This window comes from Saccostrea cucullata, unplaced genomic scaffold (assembly GCF_032062105.1).
Source record: "Saccostrea cucullata isolate Sc308-1 unplaced genomic scaffold, CSIRO_AGI_Scuc_v1 ctg620, whole genome shotgun sequence".
Classification (NCBI taxonomy): domain Eukaryota; kingdom Metazoa; phylum Mollusca; class Bivalvia; order Ostreida; family Ostreidae; genus Saccostrea; species Saccostrea cuccullata.
Window position 1 is genome coordinate 71,478 of NW_026926633.1, and position 23,991 is coordinate 95,468.

General features: G+C 33.2%; 1 protein-coding gene across 1 annotated transcript; it reads right to left on the reverse strand.

Moving 5' to 3' along the window:
- Window positions 1-1,967: 1,967 nt before the first annotated feature.
- On the reverse strand, window positions 1,968-22,616 carry LOC134272271 (probable G-protein coupled receptor 139). Its single transcript, XM_062754517.1, has 2 exons — window positions 22,510-22,616; window positions 1,968-3,486 (listed from the first exon to the last, which is right to left on the reverse strand). The coding sequence occupies exons 1-2, from the start codon at window positions 22,524-22,526 to the stop codon at window positions 2,238-2,240; spliced, it is 1,266 nt and encodes a 421-aa protein (XP_062610501.1). The 5' UTR covers window positions 22,527-22,616; the 3' UTR covers window positions 1,968-2,237.
- Window positions 22,617-23,991: the final 1,375 nt, after the last annotated feature.

A 23,991-nucleotide genomic window follows, 5' to 3' on the forward strand; every position in this document is an offset into this window, starting at 1 on the left:
TGATTGTGATAAGAATGCATAAAAATACATTAATTTCAATATCACATTTTTTTGTCAAACAAGTAATGAGGGGTGGTATATCGGTACGTATACAAATACAAACAATCATAGGAAGTAAGATGTATCACATACATTGATTAATTCATCAAGCATCTTTGAATCGTAGCAAAAATATAAATTATGAAATGTCATAATTGTGAAGTAACGCTATGCAAACATTCATGTTCCTTACATTAAATGGAATTGTGAATTTGCAAAAGAATAACTGAACTTCCGCTCTAGTTTTTGTTTCCTGTCTCCAGCTCCCCCGCCTTCCATGGTCCTTAATAGTTTCATTATAATGAAAATAATAATAAAAAAAACTGAAAAGGACCAGTTACTATACTTGAAACTTGGTCTATATGTATTTGGTATATTAAGATAAGTGAAATCAATAGAAACTAACCAAGCTTTTTTGATGATAATATACTATTAGTAATATAGTACCTGTTGGAAAAAGTAGAACTACATTGTAGCTTCAATTTTTGTTGAAACAAAAACATCTTGGCAATGCATGACTCTAAAATTCTAATTTCCTACTACCCCAAGATAAAATCCAATGTCTACTTAAAAGAAATATATAACCATTTCCAGTTTAGCTTGGACTTTCCGTAAGGCGTAGCATTCTCAACATTAAAAATTTATACAGCTTTCCTTCACTGTTGAAATATACATGGGATAGAAATTCCGGCAAATGCAAATTAGTGTATCGAATAACCAATGACATTGTCTCGTTCCGGCAAAGAGGTGGACCTTAAGTCGTCTCATTGTTGTCAACAATTTAAAGTTCCTGATGTTATTAATTTCTTAACCAATGAGAGTCTATTGGCCATTTGATAGACGCTAATTACGTAGCACCAAGAATGCCACGCCTTACTGAAAGTCCAGGCTTACCTGGTAAATGTTCTATTTGTTTTGTTACTCTTTTGAATTTTATTCAAATTTGTTTTTGAAATCCTCAATTTACTAAGAAAATAGATTGTAAAGCTTCATAAATGTATTTACTTCATTATCATATTCTGATGAATAGCGGAGATTGTACATGAGATAGATAGTTACACGTGTATGAATGAATATAACTAAATCAAAACTTAAAGTTCTTTAATTAGCTGATAAGCATTTATTATGAAATATTATATAACTTTGTGAAATCCGGTAATCTGATTGGTCAATACGAAGTACTTATTTTTTAATAACGACCGCTGAAAGCGAATAATGACTCGCACGAGCTGCCTCGTTTTCACTTTCGCTTTAGACAAACATGGAAGGTCCCAAATGAGGAAAATTTAAAAGATATAGTAAAGGCTGATAATACAAAAAAATTACAAATATCTGTGAATAATTACTAAGCACATTCATTTCATGCTTGAGTTCGACTTTTCCACTCGGCGAGCAGAGATTTGACGGTGTTTACGCGATTACGGAGACTAAAAAAAATGTAAACAAGCATGCCATATAAGATAGTATATTATCTTAGAAGACAGGTATTTATAATTTATCAATGCATTTCCTCTGCAAGTGTAAATGAGAGTGATTCTCAATCTGGGGGATACTCGAATCTGTGTTATTCTGAGATAGATATCTTGCGTTATTATCGTGCTATGGCGGGTTAAAATTTATTATCGAAACCATTTCCTCTGAATAATATTCAATGAATTCTGAAACATTTACTTTCAACTTATTTATGGTTAATACTATCTCTGTAAACATTAGGAAGATATACATCAAATTCATGTACATTGTACTATTAAATTTGGGAAATTATTATTTATATAATATAATAAATATGGACTCAATATGTGTCAGATATTGACCCAGATACATGAAGTATATCGATAAGCGCCCTGCACATGTATCTTCGGTCAATATCTTCATTATATCATATTTGTATAATAAACTAATAAACTTAAATTGAAATTAACGGTTATTTTGATTCTTTACTTTCCATAAGTATTATTTATCCAAATTGCTCTAGAAAAAAGAATGAAGTTGCAGAATCTAAGATGTGTCCAACAGATAAATGCTCTTTTTATCAAAAAATACAAAATTCGTATCCTTCCCCTCTGCAAACACAATATAAAAAAAATCACTACGTCAATTAAGAAATTTCTTAAAAGTGACTTGTATTAAACATAAATATTTGTTCACAGTATTCATTTGTTACATGGTTATTAATTTGTCACGTGGTTGCGAATCTTTCATAACGCTGTTACCTGATTGGTTAAATCATCGTTGTTGGAAGAGTCGGCAGATTCAACCTTCCTGTGTATACAGCCTCCAGAAGCATAGCCATTATATCCCCCAGAACAGTAGATATGTTGGCTATGATCTGAAAAGTTAGAGATCCTGCAGACGATTCTAAGCACTATGGAACGGAATTTATGTCCAGTGGCACAATACAAAAAGAAGTTCATGGAATGATTAAGATACATTAACAGTTCCGCTGTTGTGCGAACCAGCCAAAATTTTGCTATCTCCTTAGGATTGTTACTTACTTGATAGCTGGCTATTATAACGACATTCATGGGTAAAGTCGTTACACAGAAGGCGAACGATATTGTTAATAACATGATTGTCAGTTTCGAGCTCTTGTTCTTTGAGCGTCTCTTTAGTTCTATTTTGTTAAGCGGAGCGTGTTGTAAGGATCTGCGACTATGGGTGGCACTTATGACTTGTCTTATGATGAGAATGTTGAAGAGCGAAATAGATATAACGGGAATGGTGGAATACAAGGCTGCATCAATCCAAGGCCAAACTTTTCTGACTAGAAATTCATAATTCCTGAGACCCTCACATTCTGGCTTTGTTCGACCCATGTCAGTTCTAATTCCAGTGGTCCATATCAAATGCAAATTGATAAGAATAAAAATAATTGCCAACACAACCACTGTTTTTCTTGCACGTTCCCGACTGCACCAACGTGTTGCTTGAAGAGCATGACACACAACAATGTATCTCTCCACAGTCACTGCAAGAACCAGCCACGCGGAAAATTGACTAGAACTGTAGGTTAATAAATTTACAAACTTACACATGAAATCTGATTCAGTTTGAAAGTCATTCTCAAGAATTTCCCCAATCCATAATCGAAACAAACCTACGAATAACACAATGAGATCAGCAATTGATAAAGCGGCTAGAAAAACATTGGTTGAATGTCGCGCCATGGACTTGTGACGTAATATGAAAAATGACATCACATTACCAACGAGACCAATGAGAATCAAGAATGGGGGAATATATCGTCGTAAGAAACGCTGTATTTGAAATTCTTCATAATCTTCATACGTATCCACTTGTACAGGGTTGGAAAATAAAGCAGAGATGTGATTAAGAATTTCTTCCTCTGATGTATTATGGAATCCCATGTAACTCTTCAACTGAGACATAGCCACTGCCAAGGATACATTGGGATTCTTTTTATTGAGCAAGCTCTTCAGAAGATTGCTGAAAGTAAAAAGGAAACGTGAAAAGTAACTACTATTTTTAAAAAATCAAATGTAAATCATGAAACGATGAATAGAAAAATTTTTTAAAATATAAAGTTATACACATCTGAAGTTCTCTTTCAGCACGTTAAAACTGCTGTTGTTAATTGCAGTTACATGTACATGTGCTTAGTATTATATTTTTTTCTCGTTTTTCAGCTTCGTTAAAAGTAGATTTTACAACAATCAGCGTTTAGCCTTCTGTCGTGAGGGACTTTAGAACGGTGTGAAGATCAGAAGAAACAAGATGAGTTTGTGAAACACTGATGTCACCGTATGGCAGTTTAGAGCACGGGTTGAATTCTCTCAACTGCATGTAAAACTTTAAAGGTCAAGGTAAAAAGTGTTGGTACCCAAATGAAGGTTTTGTTACAAGGAATACACCTGTGAAATATGAAAGTTTATTTCGAATTTTTCAAAAGTTATGAACAAGGTTCAAGTTTTTAAAAAAAGTGGGTCATACTCTTAGGTCAGGTAACAAAAATTTATACCAGCTGAAAGGTCTTGTCACAATGAATACACATATGAAGGATGAGAGCCCTAGCTCCAACTTACCAAGGTTAAAGTGTGGGATTTGGGGGGGGGGTAAAAGTAGGTCAAACTCCAAGGTCAAGAGGTCAGATTTGGTTGTATCCTTGGAAAGGTCGTGACAAAAGGAATACACCTGTGAAATATGAATTCAAAGCCATAGCCCCACCTCAAAAGTTGACAACAGACAGACAGAGACTAACAGACAGGACAAAAACAATATATCCCCAGGATCTTTCGATCCAGGGCATAAAAATCCTGTATGTTAGTGCAAAAAAAGGATCGTGTAAAATAAGAATCGAATCAGATAAGCCCTTATCAAGGACAAATATGTTCAACCGATTTTTTTTTCATTCACAGAAAATTAAACCTCGAGGGATAATAGTTCTTTTCATCTCATTCCATAGAAAAATGTCTTGGATTTCATGCTGTTAAGAATATATAAAAACAAGTATTTTCTACTGCAATTCAAGATTAAATTGATAATGCCAGGCAAAGAAATAAAAGTCATAACAAATGCTATGAGTTTCAAATTTCACAAATGCATTTCTTGTAATAAGGCCTTTCCTTTGGTTCCACCAAATATGACCTCGTGACCTTGGTGTTTATCCCACATTTACATATTAAAATTATCAAATTTGGCCATTGCTTTTAATAGTTGGTGCTACGGCTTATTTCATAAGTCTATTCACTGTGACGATACCTTTCAAACAATCAACGAGTATTTTTGACATTAACCTAACAATCTGAACTACTTTAAAGGTGCATGGACACGGATTTGAAGTTGATATTTTCTATGTAATATTACGACTTATATATTTTAATAGCATTTCACACAAAAATATTTTTAAAATCTTATTTCATCTATTAAAATTAAAGTTATTAAAACTTAATTTTTTAGACGGGTTTGATTGGCACATCCTTGCACTTTCACAAATTTTAATTTTATTCATAATACGTAGGAAAAGTGGCATTCTTCTTGTGTATAAATAAAAAAATATTAAAACTATAATCCAGAAAACTCAGAGTAGAAATGTTCGAAAGCAAAACATACACACAGTATATTGTCAGTCCGTGCAGTTTTGGTGAGCAGACTTTAACAATTGAACGCACCCGGTGAATCGTAAACATCAATAATAACAGAGCGCGTGCCCTGTTTACAAAAGCTGTGTACGTTTCATGGGTGCGATCAATTTGCAAAACTCTGCACACAACACTTAGTGTGGAGTGACGATACTTGTGATGGGCTTTTGCTTGCTAACATTTCTACTCTGAATGTAATTATTTTTCTGGATTTAAGTTTTAATATTTTTCATTAATACACAACAAGATTGCCACTTTTCCTAAGTATTAAGAATAAAAGTAAAATTTGTGGAAGTGCAAGGATGTGTAAATCAAACCCATCCAAAAATTTGAAGTTTCAATAACTTTAAAATGAAATAAAATTTTAAATATATTTTTGTGTGAAATGCTATTTAAATATATAATTCGTGATATTATACAGAAAATATTAACTTCAAATCTGTGTCCATGCCCCTTTAAGAAACATTCTCTTTGTCCTAACTTTTAAACATTTAGAACTAGGGCTTTCATATTACACAAATGTATTCCTTGTGCCAAGACCTTTCTTTGTTTAACAACTTTTGACCAAGCAATTAGTTGCTATACAGGACATCAGTGTTTCACAAACACACCATGTTTTCCAAAGAAATTGATTCAGAAAATTATTTTAATAAGAATTCATTTGACCACTTCTTTATCATTTTGATTGTATATATTAGGCACGGATGCGCACACACAGTTTCGTGGAAAACTATATGTACATGCATTCAAACTTTTTACATGATGTTCCCTTGGTCCTCATGAATGAAGTAATTCATTGCAATAGCTTTTTATGCTACCGTAGTGGAAGATTTGGGGGTATATAGTTCGTCCGTCTGTTTTGTCCGCAAAAACTTTAACCTTGCCAATATTGTTTGATTTAGTGTAGCTATGACTTTCATATTTCACATGTGTATTCCTTGTGACAAGGTCTTTCTTTTGGTACCAACAGATTTGACCTTTTGACTTTGACCTTGGAGTTTGACACACTTTTATACAAGGAATCCAAAACTTTTGAACGGTAGATACTAGGGATTTCATACTTCAAATTTGTATTCATTGTGAGAAGACCTTCCATTTGACACCAACAACTTTGACATTTTGAACTTGACCTTGGAGATTTACGTACTTTAAAAAAAAAAACCCTAGCCATAGCCTTTGAACGGTAAGGGATAGGGTTTTCTTACTTCACATATGTAATTCATGCGAGAATTACTTTCATTGGATACCGAGACTTTAAACCTTGAACTTGGAGTTTGACCTATTTTTAAACAAACCAGAAGTCTCTGTCGAGACTGAAGCTCTACTGGTTTGTACTTATAGCAAAGGAAAAGTACTTAAGCAGTTGGAAATTGAAACTTTTCAACAGCAATAAATAGACCAATGATCCTTGATTAAGTTCTCTTTATGTTCTTAGTGCAGTCTACTTGCATGCCACATTTATATTATAATCAGACTAAAATTGTATTTGGAGTAGCATTTTGAAAGAATTTCACAGAAATTTCTATTTTTAGTAACCACGGCAACACTTCATCGAAATCAAAAACCGATACACAGAATTATGTATCTTATTGTAGTCTACTTGTGTGCCAAGTTATATTGAAATCAGACTAAAACTGTAGAAGAAGTAGCATTTTGAAAGAATTTCACAGAAATTTCTATTTTTAGTAACCACGACAACACCGTTCATCGAAATCAAAAACCGATACACAGAATTGTGTATCTTAGTGTAGTCTACTTGTGTGCCAAGTTATATTGAAATCAGACTAAAACTGTAGAAGGAGTAGCATTTTGAAAGAATTTCACAGAAATTTCTATTTTTAGTAACCACGGCAACACTGTTCATTGAAATCAAAAACCGGTATACAGAATTGTGTATCTTAGTGTAGTCTACTTGTGTGCCAAGTTATATTGAAATCAGACCAAAACTGTAGGAGGAATAGCATTTTGAAAAATTGTTTACAGACAGACAGACGGACATGCAGACAGACAGACAGACGGACGGACGCATTACTATCGCATAAGCTCTTCTGGTCTCTGACCTGTAGAGCTAAAAACATTGACTATAAATATTGAATGGTTAGGACTTTCATACTTGACATATTTAATCCTTGTGACAAGACCTTTCGTTAGACACCAATAACTTTGATCATTTGACCTTGAAGTTTGATATTCTTTTTAAAAATTTTATCATTGGTTGTAACTTTTGAACAGTTAGGGCTAGGGCTTTCATACTTCATATATGTGATCCTTGTGGCAATACCTTTCTTTGGAAACCAAATATAACCCTTTGACCTTGACCCTGGAGTTTCATCTACCTTTAAGAAACTTTAACCTTTGCCAACTTTTAAACAGGTGGCGCTAGGGCTTTCATATTTCACAATTGTATTCCTTGTGAGAAGACCTTACTTTTGGTTTTTTGGTTAATTTGCATTTAAGAAAAGTTTAATCTTCGCTATGTTGCCATACGGGGGCATCAGTGTTACACAAACACATCTTGTTTCAAAGTATAAAATATCGTTTTCGATGAATATAATATAATAAATTATAAACGCTATCAAATTTATTTATTTTTCAACGTAATTCACTATCCAAAACTTGTTACACGGGGGTATTTATTGTATTCGAAAAAAAAGTATAATTTTGATTCTAATACACACAGAGCGAAGCAACGTTTACGGAAAAATAAGATATCTACGAAATCATTGAAGATTTGAAATATGGAGTTTAATAAATGTTGTATTTTATTAAATATACATATCTAGTATCATGATACTGTCAATATACCAAGATTTATAACACCCCCTTCCCCTTCTAAAGCTAAAAAAAACCCTAAGACAACACATTTCAGTTAATGTGAAATAATGTAACACCTCCTGCAATTTTATCCTAATATTGACTTAGCATTTCCCCAATGCAATGCACATGTGTGAAAAAAAAACAGTTTTTAGTGATGTATTTAAGGTTTGAATATTCCAATAATTACGGTTCTTTTATCAATGAAACAGAGTTCACAGAAAGGTTTAGCTGCTAAGTCCCTCGATATCATGCAGCGTAGGATATTGAATCAGAGTAAATATTGTGAAAATATTTCAGCGATGTTTAATTCAGGAAATCAGATAACATTTCTAAAATTATGGTTTGATTTTTTGTTTGCAATATTTATCGATAATTAGACCTTGGTTCTTATAAAAGTAAGTTTATTCTGAGATGGAAAATATATTGGATATATTTGAGGACATATAAATTATTTAATGTAAGGCTTAACATGACACTGACGTTTTAATCAACTGAATGATCACTGAAAAGGAGACTAAACGGCTAAACACTTCCATTCAGTCATCTTTCTGTGAACCTTCGGTTACATTTTATTAAAGTCAATGGCAAAGTTACATCCTGTTCGACAAGTAAAAAAATGACCTCAAATGGGTCCAGCAATCAACTTTTTTCGGTAAACATCTAGTATTAATTCTGTCTTTTTGTGACTTAAGTCACATGGCATTACATGTCCACATTACCGCATATGCAACTGAAATTTCTTTATATTTGAAGTTCAGAAATGCAATAAATTGATAATTTTTCAAGAGGGAGGATTTATCCTTCGAATCCTGCATTTCATCTGACAAATTATGTGTCTCTCAGTAAGGAAATACGAAACGAATGCTTTATCAAATATCAGATTAATGATCGACAAACATCTTTTTCATCGCCGAGAGCATCTTGATTATACAAAAAAAAAATCTATGAACTGTCATTCAAAAGTTATTAAATGAATAAGAACGCTACGGCGTTGGAGGAATAATTAAACATTTCTTCATCAGTAGCTTTTATCCAGTGAAGGGGAAGCGTTAGCAAACTGAAAGGAATAAATTAGTCTGGCTATTTGAAGCAGAAAATGTCTTCGTTCTTATAGTAACCATTTATAGCCAATTAAATAAGCATATATCGACTACTGCAGTAGACTGTTCAATTTTTCATATTTTATTTTTCGTGTTAAAAGGATTAAAACAAATTTTATCTTACTGGTTCCTTTTACCGTAATAATAACTTACAGTTTAGAATAAGCACTGTGATGCTAATTATGTGAAATGAAAAAAGAATCATTTGAAATTTGTAATATAATATATATGCGTACCTTACCAATAATGTTATGTTTTTTTTTTCAAACATTTTTGACGATGAGAAGCATTCAACGTAAACTTAAAATTTACTTTTAAAGAGATCGTAAATTTAAGATTTTTGCATTTGAAAGAACCAGCAAAAATCGATCTATTATTTCTAAGACATACTTTTGCTTGATCCTTTAATCAGAGGCCTGTGAGTATTGACAGTTAGACAATCACATATCAGATTGGAAAACTAATGTCTCTTGATCAAACGGTGCCCTGCCCACACATCAAGTCGAGTCATCAAGTATTACACTAATGCGCCATTGACGGCTGGAGGTTGTCGGCTTCCAGACCACCAAATCAATGTAACATATTCTATCACAATAACCCATGATTGATAATGTTTTACAAATTGTTGTCTTCGAATTAATGTAATATCTTTCAGACACATAAAATGGGCATTATTTTTGATTATTCAATATTAAGCATTAATTGAACAAGGTGATATGTTGTTGTTGAAGACAACACCCTCAAAAGATCTTCATTTGATTATTTCACAGCAGACCTAAATTTTGTCCGCTAGCGTCTGTTTTAGGTCCGTTGTAATTTTTTCAGTAAATTCAAGATAAACTAATGATTTTTTTTATTTTCTTGAACAACTTTCTTTTCTAATTTAAATTACTAGTATTGGTCAGGAGTCAGGGTCGTTCTATAGGTTATCCTCTAGTGTACGAATTATGTTTGCCTATGCAAGAGCAGTTGTTGGCAATTACTAACCTTTGGTTGATGTTTTCCCTGATTTTCAGGTGCAAATACAAGTAAAATTTGTACTGAACAAAAATACTTTCTACATGTTCTAGTCACTAGAACTAGTCTAAAGGACTTTCGAGCTTTTAGGAATGAAGCAATTTACACATTGAGATAAAATGATTACACCTGTCAGGTAAATTTTCAAAATGTCATGAAAATTAAACCTTTTTCTCACTATTTCTTCGGGTCAACAAGAGCTTCCAGGCACGTGCTTATCCACTGCTCTACCACAAAAATTACAGACAATTCCGGTACAAACTCCTGAACAAAAAGAGGTACTACATGTAGCATTGGCTCAAATATCTTCCTTCCAAACTACAGTTCATCCCATGAACCTATCCCGCTTTCCAAAAATATCTAGATAGATGAGTTAGTTCCGTACATATTTCTTATCCATATGCAATGATAGAAGTAGTAATACTAAATTGTCATTTATGAATAACAAATTTAAGGCCGCCGTATTTCACAAATGTCCATATAAAATATTCTACCAATAAAAACATCTAAGCATAAACTATGCATTTAACCTTCAAACTGAGGATTCTCAACTCTGACCGGTACTTTATCCAAAACTATCCTTTGCCATTTATCCTACAGTTTTATTTTACAAAATTATTCTTTCAAAAATTATATGGACAGAATGTCAAATTTCGAAAGAAGATGATTTTAATCCGTGCTTTTAACGAATCCATATTGGCCTTTTTATGCTGACCAGTTATAATTTTTATTTTGTCAATATATGTCAAACCTTTATTTTAAAAAAAGGATCATGGTCGCGAGCAGCGGTTTCCCGATGTAAATTTTAAAAGTCTCTTTAAATAAATGCATTCATATGTAATATCTTTACATCTTTGTGGCAAGAATTTAAATATCTATATTTTTTTTATTACGTCCTAACTTTTGCTGACACTGTTTTTGGACTATCCATAAAAAGTTATAGTATTTTTTTATATATTTTTTATCCCCAAGATTAAAGAGGATTGTAGTTTGCTTATGTATTAAGGTCATACGCAAGGTAGTTTGGACTTTATTAGGTTCTTCCCTGGAGTTGAAGAGTTCCACTAAACGAAGGACCTATGTGTAATACTTTTAATGTCTATATATAATTTGTACATCTCTTCTAAAACAAATTTTGATGGAAAAAAAAAATCTGAAATTTATGTTTCGTAATTTTTGTATATTTTTCTTTGAATTTTCTTTGAATTTTACATACAAAATTTTTCATAATTTAATATCTTCCAAAAACCCTGGTAATGTATGCTGATTTCTTGTCTATGAACATATAATATTAAATTAAGAATATCTTAAGTTATCAGTAGGTAAGATTCCTTGCGTATGTCCTTAAGTAGCAAAATATGTTTTAGCAGTCTTCTATAATAGCTGTCAGTTGTTGATCTCAAGAGCCAACATTAAGATTGTATATTGTAATAAATATAAACTGATTAACAGATTTTGTTTTCTTTGGTATAAACTACCTATATGTTTTGTAATGCATTGTTTAAGGTTTTAGGGATCTTGCTATGTTTAAAAACTACATGTAAAATAGAGCATAGAGCGATAACGTGATCAATGTTTAAAAACGCTGAGTTGCAAGTGTTTGGGCACTATGTACATGTAGCATAGCCACTAACTGCCTTAATGTTTGTTGGCCAATTGTTTGTTCCATCTTATTTTTCTAGTTCAAGGTCATACGTAACGTAGTTTGAACTTTAATGGGTTCTTCCTTGTAGTTGAAGAGTTCTACTAAATGAAGGACCTGTGTGCAATGCTTTTAATGTCTATATATACACCTCTTCTAAAACAATTCTTGGTGGAAAAAAAATCGGAAATTTATGTTTTGTAATTTTTGTACATTCATCTTTGTATAGTGCAGAAATTTCCACAATTTGGTATCTTTTCAAAACCCCCAGTAACACATGCTGATTTTTTGTCTAAAAACATGTAATGGTACTATAAGTTTAAATTTAGAATATCTGGAAAAAATATTAATAGGTAAGGTACTTGCGTATGTCCTTAAGTATGATAAGTGTTTCATAAAATTTGTGTTTTTGATTGGCATATTTAAATTACATCATGTACACTTTTACATCGTGTAAATTTTTAGTGGTTCTGCATTCATATGTATGAAATGAGAGAAAATATCCGTTTTGTTATGTTTTCTAAAAGAATAAAAGCCTTCAATCTCAATATCGTTTTTCGATTCAAGTCGATTTATAGTTTTTGTTGTTAATGAACATTTCCACAAGTCAAATGGAGAACTTACATCAAGTATAAACCAGAACATTATTGATCTAAAACTCCAATATACAATACATGTACATGTTTATTTTAAACGTTGATGCAGATTGATAAGTAAAGACCATTATTGCAGTCAACATCAAATGAATGCTTTAATTTGAATTGAGGTTATTTATCTAAACAAAAAAACGCCTTTATCCGCTTTATCTTCAAAATGTGATATTTCTCTTTTAAACCCTATGTTGCTATAAATCAAAATAATGGTAAATAATCTTCGGTGTAGACAATAAGCGAAATCGATGCAATTCAAACCTTTTGTAATCTAAGTTTAATCGAAGAATCTACCGTGAGAAATTCGGAGTTCTGATTAAAATTAACACTCCTAGTTGCATAATCCAAGAATAAGAATTTATTATGTTTTGTTAGACTATCGGTAAACAGAATTTGCTAAAGCAATTATTGACTTGCGGAATTCGCAGTCGCAACATTTGCATTTCCTCGTGCTTTTCATATAGCCAATTATGCCGAGTCACTGTTTTTTGTGCTTTTTGTAGTCTCAAAAGTCATTATGAATCATATTCCTGAGTTGATGTAGGTCACACAAAGTTTTTCTATGAAACTAAAAATTAATATAATCCGTACGTTGCAGGTTCGAATCCTACTAATTTACGTGCAGACTGGTCATTCGGATGTGACCTATCAACCGAGGTCACCTGTCGCAGTACGGACTGGCAAGAAATGATCACTCACTGCTCAATGTCCTCAAGTGCCGAGTATAGCACAAAATCTGCAGCTCCCCATCGGCAAATGGTGTCTCCATATGAGTGAAAATTTCTCAAGAGGGACGTTAAACAATACACAAACGAACTTCTTTTGCACCTACCGGCTTCCGTACACAGTGGCTTCCATCGTCAGGAAACCAATGACATCATACTATTTGTAGACAGTGAATTTATCGGGAAGAAAACTGAAGATGGTACAAATTTGCAGAATCGATAAACCTATTTAAAACATGTTTACCAAGTTTCATTGAAATAAGAGTTATGAGGCATACCGGTACTTGTAACCGTAGGAGGATTACATTTTGAAAGAATTTTGTAGAGATTCCTATGCTAAGTAACCAAAGCAACAGTGTTTGTCGTAAAACACTCATTTGTTATATGTATAACGCAGAATTAAAAATTTTGTGTACCAATTTCCATTAGCATGAGTACATATATACATGTACACTGTACCATTACTATTCTTTGCAGCTGACTGTAAAGTTTCACGTTACGTCACGATCTAGTTGACAGCTGCACTCAAGGTAAATTGTACACGCCTCCTAACCGCAAGCTTTACGACTGGAACTTTCTTCTTATCCCTGATTGGTTGCTCGTGCAACAGACTATTTCCGTATCTTAAATTTCTTGATTACAAACATTTAAACTGACTAGGGCATTAAACTATTTTTGAGACTTCAAGAGACCAAATTTCGTTTGAAGATAATTATTAGGGTGATCGTTGGTCTTTTTGTTAGAGATTGCCCCCATTGTGGTACCTGAGAGACTAGATCCATAGCTTTTAGGCGACTTTACAAGGATACTGAAGAGCTTTTAGCGATGACAGAGGGCTTGGCAACCACTGAAAGACTTTTCAGACTGACTGATTTTGCAACACTCAGCTATCTCTTACTGGCCATCACTTCTATATGTAGAGTTGATTTGATTTCAGTAAACAGTTAACTAATTTTTGTAATAATTTTGTATGTATGAAGCATTTTGGGTTTTTTAAACTCACCTCACGTGATCCACTGTCCGTCCGTCTGTTAATTTTTCCTTAATTTTGACATCTTCGCGAGAATCACTGGTTAAATTAAACCAAATTAGGTACAACCACAGGAGTCTGAAGTTTTTATCGTCAAAAAAAAAAAGAATCCGGGAAAAAAATTTCCCACCTCAACTAAAAGAACACCAGGATGGCAACGTGTTTTGGGTGGACCCACCTAAACAAATAAATCTGGGCGTGGCAGAAAAAATTCTCGACTAATTCAGTATCCGGAATGTTTGTGTTATTTATTCAAGTTGAAAAATCCAATCTGCTTGACGACTACGGGCCGTGAGTTGCCTTTTTTCCACATTGACAGCTCATCCTGGACTCCATGCCACTAAACCGGAAGGGAATCACGCAGTGTATATTTGACGTCTATGAAATCTTGTTCAAATAAAATAGAATAAAAAATTGTTCAACATAATTTGATTCGGTTATTTTAAATATATCTAAGAGAACTTTAAAAAGTTATCAATTCTTTTACTAACTTATATGACGATGTGTACCAGGGACAGCTAGATAATTCAGTTTGTACAAGGTGCCAAATTTAAATCAAAGCCAAGTCAACAAAGAGCCAAACAGCTAGACTTAGTGACCTTATAAGGCATTATTTTGTTTTTAAAAATATATTTTTTTAATTGATAAAAAATGAAAACATAAAACTTTACATGAAGATTTACATGCAAATTTCTTTCTTTTTTGGGGGGGGGAGGGGGGGGGGGTTCTTTTCTTCAGGATGAGCTGTCGAAGTGGAAAAAAAAGTCAGAAACGGCCTGTAGTCGTCAAGCAGATTGGATTTCTTAACTTGAATAAATAGCACAAACACTCCGGATACTGAATTACTTGCGAGATTTTTCTGTCCAAGCCCAGATCTATTTGTTTAAGTGGCTCCCCCCAAAACACGTTGCCATCCTGGTGTTTTTTAGTTGAGGATGGGAAATTTTTTTCCGGACTTCTTTTCTTTTTGACGATAAAAACTTCAGACTCCTGTGGTACAACGTATCCGTTGATGAAGGCGAGCTTAAATTTTAGGACCCACCCACCCCCTTACAATGGGAGATTGCAAAGAAAAGGCTTAATTAGGGTTGGGTCATTATAAAATACTAGTATCACAAAGAACCACTAGGCCGGAATAGGTCAAAATTTTGTGATTCTAATTAAATAATTCAAATCATGGTTCCCGGGGTAGAATGGGGTTACGATATCTATAGAAATGGGGAATAGAGTATTACAAGCAGAGGAATCTTATGCAGATATAGTGACTCAGGTGAGCGTTTTGGCCAATAAGTCTTCTTTTCTTTCACAATTTTCAACCTTTGTGCTACTAAAAATCGGCAGGATGGTGGTTTAAAGTATAGTTTATATGATACTCAAAATTTGACCCAGTGATTTATAGTATTTGCTAACATGTTCATTATAACGAGCATAGAATAGCAAGAAAATAAAACATAACCAGTAGATTTTTTTTGCTTCTGCTTTATTTATCCATTAACATAAGATGATATTTACGCTGCCATATACTAGCCGAGAAATGGAATGACCAGATTATTGACTTCTATTTGAACTCAAAATTCAATATGAGAAAAATTACAAATATGCTTTTGGCTGTTATTTTACCCTTTAATTAATACTTCATTTAATGTCCTTATCATTACATTCCATTTTTATTTAAGTCGTTGTCCTTAGTCAACCTTCTTGGGAAATGGGAAAAAAACATTTATTTACATGGACATGAATACTACTGTGCACAATTAAATAAGTCGGTTAAAAAGATACATATTGTTTTTATCCAAACTGTTTTTCCAATTATTTTGCTTTTCAAATGATATCGAAAATTCTGGTTTTACATTTTCCCATTATATACGCTTCGTTCTTCCCTGTTGTTTACTTCTTGACCAAATCGACTAAAAGAGAGTCTAAATAACAATGAGGACTGATCTCTCATTATTTTTTCTTTCTTTCTTGGAATCTAGCTGGGAGAAATACAGGGTTCTGTGATTGCATAGACCCTGATCTTATTGTTTCTTGCTAATGGAAACGTGACAAAATCTGAAATTGACCGCAATTTCAAGATTGTGTTCTACTTCACTGAGATGTGTTAATGAAGATGAACAATATTAATATTAAAATGCATTTATCATATTCCTAGTACGGATAATGTCCTGAGAATTTTATCGAGAAGCAAATTAATCTAATCGGACTATCTTGTCTGAATCAATGACACAAGAGCTTAAAGAGGAGAATATTGCTTGTCCTTTTTTCACCTATTACAAAGGATTACCACATAATGAAGATCCACGGCTCTTATCGCCAGTGACCGTTTGACACAAATTACAGGTAACCACACGGAGAATAAATCAGCAATCCGCAAACAATAATTGAAAGCTTCTTGAGCTTTTTTGCAGCATACAGATAATTTATTTTATAGATTGTAGTGAGATGACATTAATTGAGCTTATTCACTGACTGCGTTAGATCTTATCAATTTTACCAACGCCGAAAATATCTATTAAATAACATTATCATTCATATAATTAGTTGTTACCTCTCCTCGAGTATTTTGATGTGGTCAATAAGGTTGATTTGACGTCTCATCCTTGATATATCGCTGCGTTTTTTTTAAACTACAGCTGATAGTGCGACTGCAGCTGAAAGTATCTGACGTGTATAATCTGTACTTAGCATTACTTATTCATGTTATTTTAACAAACTTGTATGAGGTCAATCACCCCCTGGTAATGCCTATTTTGGCCTACATGTTCTTTTACACGGTTCTTAATTACAAAAATCAGCAATGTCTTTTTTTTCAGGAACTCCGATGAGCACTTTGAATTCAATCTTGGCAATGTCTTTTCTAAACAATCAAGACCACCACCATCTATCCTTGTAATGTTATCAAGTTATACAGTACATGATCAACCAACCCAACCCCCTCCCCCTTTTAACAATTTTGAAAAACTCGAACGAAGCTTCTAAAACACTGATGTCAAATTCTTTCGTGAACCATATGCATATAAACACGACTGTTTACTCAAGGAATTATTTAAGTATGACAATGCCTGTACTATAAATTCATTCTTGGCAATGTTAAGCACTACCCCATACACATGGCAACCACTTAAAGGAAGCCATTCATTCATGGCAATGCTCCATTTTGAACAATCCAAATGAGACCCTTCATTCTTGGCAATTTCTGTATTCATGGCAATGCCAAAGTTTATTTACTTTAAAGAGAGTAAAATCGCATAACTTATTATCGTCTCTTAAAGAAAATGTTTAAGCAAAACCATGCTCATTTTTTTTTGTTCATGTATTTTCCAAATGGTTTAGTCAAGTATATATATATATACATGGGGATAACGAACAGTATTCAAGCTCAAAAATCCACTGAACAATGCAAATCAGGAGCAGATCAAACACCGACCTCTAAAACAACTTAAGTGGGATCAGGTGTCATGGAGTAGTGAGCATCCTCTGCAGACCAGTCCACGCGCGCCGTATGCTTCTTGTCATAAACGATAATTAATGGAAAAATCCGTGGACAATTCATTTGAATATCTTATGATAATACATGTATGTTTTACGGTGTGACCGTTGGGGAAAGCGCAGTTGTTTCGAAAACACACTTGAAACAATGATCAGCCACCTCAAACATCAAGTCGCACGGGATATCTCGACTAACTGTGACGTCACGGAGTTCGTCGGAGTTTACAGAGAAAGCCAAGCGTCTGATTGAACCTACAGACATAGTGCAATTTAAGACGAAAGTCATTGTAGAGATTTTTTTATGTTTCTTTTAAGATTTCTACAAACTTAAAGCCTTTTGTGTTTTATGTTATTTATTTATTCGCCATTATTGCATGCAATCATGGTAGCAAAGGATTCTGGGAAGGTTTCACATAAAATTTGCTTGACGTACAAATTTCATTCCGACTTTCCTCTGTTCTAACGCGTTAGTCTATGCGAGCCCGCGACGCTCGTTGTGCTCGCTTTCATTGAAGCATTCTCGATAGTATGTAAATGTTTCAAGTGTTTTTTCCGGAAACAATTTTTTGCAACAAAGACTAAGTAGAATTACAGATATCTCTCTGAATGGATTGAACTTTTGGCAAGATTCCATAATCCAATACAGACTTCTAATGTAATTGTACACTGATACTTTCTTTCAATTCTGTGCATGAAACAGCAGTCTATAATAGACTTAATTAAGATTCCTTTGTAGAATTGTTTGAATTATAATATATAGCAATTAGTCAAGATTTGCACAGCAAAGTGATCAACACTAGTCATTTGCTTAGTCGGAAATTCTAATGTCCAATGTACAAATAAACCTAGTTTTATGATAACATGATAAAAAAAAATAGCTGGATAAGTTATTAATATTATGAGGGAAACTACAAGGGCCACGGGCGTGATATTTGAAGTTTTCATGTCTTAGCTCGAAGAAGTCTGAGTGTATTTGAGAGAACTATTCTCAAGCGAGAAGTAAAACAAAATACAGTTTTTAGGATCTTTTAAGGACTACACTAACCATGCAACTAAAAATGACGTAGACATCATTGATAGTACTTTTACAAGTACAATAGAATTCCAAGCCGCAAACTACTACATGAGAGAGAGAGAGAGAGAGCTTCGGGGTTGTATAAAAATATGGAGAAAAGTCTTGTATGTTGAGCACAATTTCTGCAAAAGTATATAATGTAAATAGTTTATTTAAAATCCCAAAAAAAGTTTTCTGTCACATTTACTTTCAAATCCATTCAGTATGTATTATGTTAAATTTTCCAAGAAGTTTGAACACCAAGAAAATCCCCAAATTTTTTTAATAGTAAGTGCATCGTCGTGTAGACCAACTAAATGCTGTGTGCACGAGGATTACAGGAAACTGTTTTAAGATGCTTGAACCCCACCCCCCCACACACACGCACACACACACCACAACCACCACCAAAAGAAAGTAAAATTAATCAAAGTACTGAAAGTACTGAAAAGCGGTTAGCATGCTTTCATCGAATATGTACAGTGTACAATCACAAAAAATACATTGAATGAAGATATAAAGTAGGCATGCATATCTTTTAACAGTGTCATCAGCGAAGAAGCAGACACAATGAATTTTGTAGTACTTAACTTAATGGTATAACCAATAACATCCCAGACTATATGTCATAAATGTTTGTTTCAAAATATCAACCTGCGATTTTCAGTTTGAAAAACAGAAATTATCTCCCTAATTATCTCCATTGGTGGCGTCCAAAAGTGCTCAGAACGAAAAAAAAAATTAGGTTGGTGTTGCCAATTTTATTGGCTTTCATGCTCTATTGATTCTGAAATTAGGTAACTATAAAGGCTCTGTAGCAAACATTTTCAAAAAGAAAATAAAATGATCAGTCAAATTCTTTAGATTAATTGATTTGGAGTACTGTACATAGATCTTTAGCTGGCTAGTCTGAGGAAAACGGATTGACGAGCAGAGAATTAATTACGGTAATTTCAGAGAGCTTCATTATCGTAGGCTCACTGCGGGTCAGCAGGTGGGTTCATTCTATCTATTCCCACTTTTTGAAAATGAATTTTTCCCTGGAAACAAAGCCTTTATCATCTTTTAAAGCCATATATGGCGTATGTTCAGTGAAAATTATTAGACTAAAATTATAAGAACCTATTATTTGTATCATTACTTTATATAAAGATAAAACATTTCCGAAAATTACAAAATCTAAGTCAATTGCATTACAAAGATATCACAATTTAATTTGGATTTTTGGAATTTTCTCCGACTCGGAAGAAAATACAAAAGATTTAAATAACACATTACAGAGAAGATAAAATCGTGTTATTAGGTGCTTTCCGTGTTCAGAATTGTACGAAAAGCTTTAATTTAAATGTATTAACTATATTTCTTTACTTAATTTTGATTTTCACAGAAATATATTTTTTTGATCAGTTACGCCATATATGGCTTTAAATAATTTCAATTGAGAAAAAAGGAGACGAAAAGAAACGTTTCATTATGGAAGTAATCCATAACTGTACAACTTACTTCTGTATTTTTATATAAAGGCTTTATATCGTGTACTAGTATAACTTAAATTAATTAAAGGTATGCCTTCATATTTTGGAAAATGAAACTATTGAGAGATTCTCCGATGTTTTGCAGTTGGTAATAATCAACCCCTTAAGCCAGTAATTAATCCGTCCTCCCTGTGCCCAGTAGCATAATTCGGTCAAATATTTATTGTTCATGAGAGTAGCCTTATAATTAATCACAGGCACTTGAATTTTTATCAATAAGTCTCTAAATTAGCCAAATATCGAAACATTCTACCCCCTCTATATATAAATACACAAGACGTCCAACGCCAGTTTGACCCCCTGTTCGATTCAGGCTTCAATTTAACACATAAATCGGAAATGCCTACTGGTTTTCTTGTAGCATTAGATTCAAATATATTTCTCGCTATATTTTTCTTCCTAAAGTTTAAATCTAACACGTTGATAATGTTATCATCTTAACTCCATGCTGACTTCGAATTTCGTCACAGGGCCCGATCGCCATCAGCTGATGTCACGGAAATTTAATCTCGATACAAATGCTTCTATACATAAACTTTTTTAATACAACAATTATAAATTTATTTCATTGACAAACAAAATCAGAAAAAAAATTTAAAAACCCAAAGATTATGTTGTTTTGATAGTCTTTATTTTATTTAACATATGTTATATGTGTAGAAACAAATCATAGGTACTAGCAGGGGTACTAGGTAGACATGCAAAGTTTGCCCCTGCATTTCTGCATGTAACCCCAGATAAAGCATAGACTTTCGGTTATTTCCGCCAAAGATCGGAAAAGCTCGGAAAAGTTTTTGCTCATAGGTAGCGCCTTATGGAGGTTTCCGGTTGCCGACACATGCCATATAGCGGCTAGCGAAGCTAACCGCTTAAAAATTGCACACAATTTTCTAGAATTGTGTATTATTACTTTCTTTGTAGGAATTTATTGTTACTTTCTTTGTAGAAAGATTCTAACTCCTACCAATTAAGAAAAAAGCTCTTTTTACATGTAGTTCTTAATTAACAGTTTACAGATTTGGAAACAAGAAAAAGCAGTGCTTTCTATGTGAAAGCTGAAACCTTTTTGCTTTTCGACAACATGTGAATAACCAATTTAAATTTGACTGAACTAGGCAAATAAATTTCATACAGTCATGTACGTTAAATATATGGGGGTTTCAGAAAATTTCTTTCATTTCAACTGTATTGTGATTTTATTAATAAACTAAAGTTATTCTGTTTCTGTTATATTGAATTACATTTTGAACATTTTGAAAAAAATCAAAGTGTTGAAACACTTTTAACTTCATGATTAATACAAAATCTACCTCCTTTTTTCGCGAAGTCGATAATGGAAGCAAAATACAAAATAAATATTTAATTCATAAAGAAGTTGGCAGTGTAAAACAAATTGACCAAAAATATAATTCTTTTCATTTTAAACTTCTTCAATATTAATTCAACTCAATGCTTTATCTCGTGATTCTCGTATTTGTTTCCATACATCATTTTCAGTATGCAATCTCATATGATACTACATGTACGATACGTTATTCGTGGGAGGTATGATAAGACAGACTTCACATTACAACTTATCTCTCAATCGGAGAGAACACGTGTATATTTAAACACCTATTTTCTTCTTGAAATTCAAAGTTTATCAGTTGATATTTTTCCAGAATATTGAAAAACTAAATGTACGTTTTAACCCTCCCCCCCCCCCCACAAACGAACAATTAACTATATGACTACCTCTTCCAGTAATTAATATTTTCATACTAATTGTTAACCCCTTTAGACGACGGAATTTTTTCGTTATTTCCCGATCATGGCAAAGAGCGCACGGTGGGTGTGGCCGTTCGGCAGGGGATGCTCACTCTTCCGTGGCATCTGATCCCACCTCTGAAGTTTTGGAGGTCCATGTTTGCTCCGCTGCTACTTTTTTTTTTATTGTTTTATAAAATTTTGAGCCGAATATTTCATATGTTTGAAAATTATAATGTTTTGGATATTACAATTTAGCTTTCCCACTGATAATTTTTTGAAGATATCCCTAATTTTAATTGATTGGTTCTGCTGACAAAAATCAGCCTATATTTCCAGTAATTTTGAATTATCGTATAATAAGTATCCTAAAGTTTTCAAAGAAAAATTAACAAGTATACATTTTCTTTTCTAGTGTATTCCTGAAAGTTTGTTTCAGGGGAGGATATAAAATTTCCAGTGATCATAAAATCACATTAAGGTCCTTTCGATTCAATTTTTTAACCTCTAAAATTATACAGGGAAAAAGAAAATAATATAAAATGCGACGAAAAAATGAAACTTACCTTAAATGTTCATCCATGATTTACATTTACAAAATAAAATAAGCCAACTCAAGCGTAAGTTCCCCAGAAGAAATATTCCGTATAAAACATGATCAGTTTCTGGAGGACGGCCGTCCTTATAGAGGATTCAATATAAATAAATTGTCCTCTGTTCTTGTTAATATATATATCACAGTTTTCCTCGATCGATTTCGATGCTTAGGATCCATATTTCTTCGCTTCTCTTTCGTTGTTGCACTAGTGATCTATTTATATTCTCCGAAATGTTTTCCGTTCTGTTAATTTTTTTTTTTATCAAATTTCTATCAAAGAAGTAAAGGTCGATCAAATCGATTTTACAAATTTTGTAAAGAATAAATAATTAAACATTGTACTTTTCTCGAGGCATAAGTTTTAAGGAACAGGAAATATCGATGAGAGACACTTAATGCAAGGGGTTCTGAATACCCTCTTTTAGATAAAATTGTTGACTATTTGAAAACCATCTGATAAAATTGAGTGGCGCAACTGTTCTATTATGTAGTAGAGCAAATTGTTTTGCCCACACACAGTAAGCTAAAGTAGCAAAGAGCCTTACAGGAGTTGATTATTATTTTAGACTAAATTTCTCTTTGAAACCTACGGGGAATTGCATATGTATCAGGTGTATGATTTGATTGTGCAGTGCATGTTCCGTAAATTTGATTCGCCTCGAGTCCAAAGATGACTCTACATGTATATGAAGGGAACAGACTCGGCCTCTACTTAATTCCTGGAAGGAACGCCAATCCAGATGATTTTATTGAACTAAGAGCGCTTGGTTAAAGCGGTTTCGTCAATTTCACACGATTTTACCACAGTTCTATATCAAAAGCCTCTTACATTTTTTTTTACTTCTTCGATTGTATCTACTTGAGAGCATAATTCTACTGTGTAAACTTGTAAGATGTTGACAAAACGCAATCTTTATGGTCATTTAATGGTCTTTATCTATTAAGAGTCTTATATGAACGGAAAACAACATTAAAGATTAAAAACACTAAAAGGATGTAGAAAAAAGAAAATCGACTTAGGCAGTGGTGTTAGCTTTCTACAGAACATAAGAATTTCGTCAGTCCTTTACACTCTCAGTGTGTAATTTTTCAAAATGGATAGTTGAAGGTTCAACGTTTAAACTTCTTTAATGTTTTTTTAGAGTAAAAATGAAATGACCAGAAAAGATCAATGTAGCATCGCCAGGTCACAATAAACGTTATCACAGTCTGTGACCAAGTGACCGACAACGTCATGAACGTGACCGGATTTATTGACAGCTAGATAAAAATACTGATCCGTCGCTAATCGTCACCTTTTTAAAAAGAAAATCGATCTTAAACCAGATGCTATAAAAACAGATATAATACATTTATGATACATGCACTATAACAAGTTTTTTGTCCCCATCCTAGCGAAGCCAACGGAGATTTAACGTTTCCTCCTCCCCAGTCCGTCTACGGAAGCGTA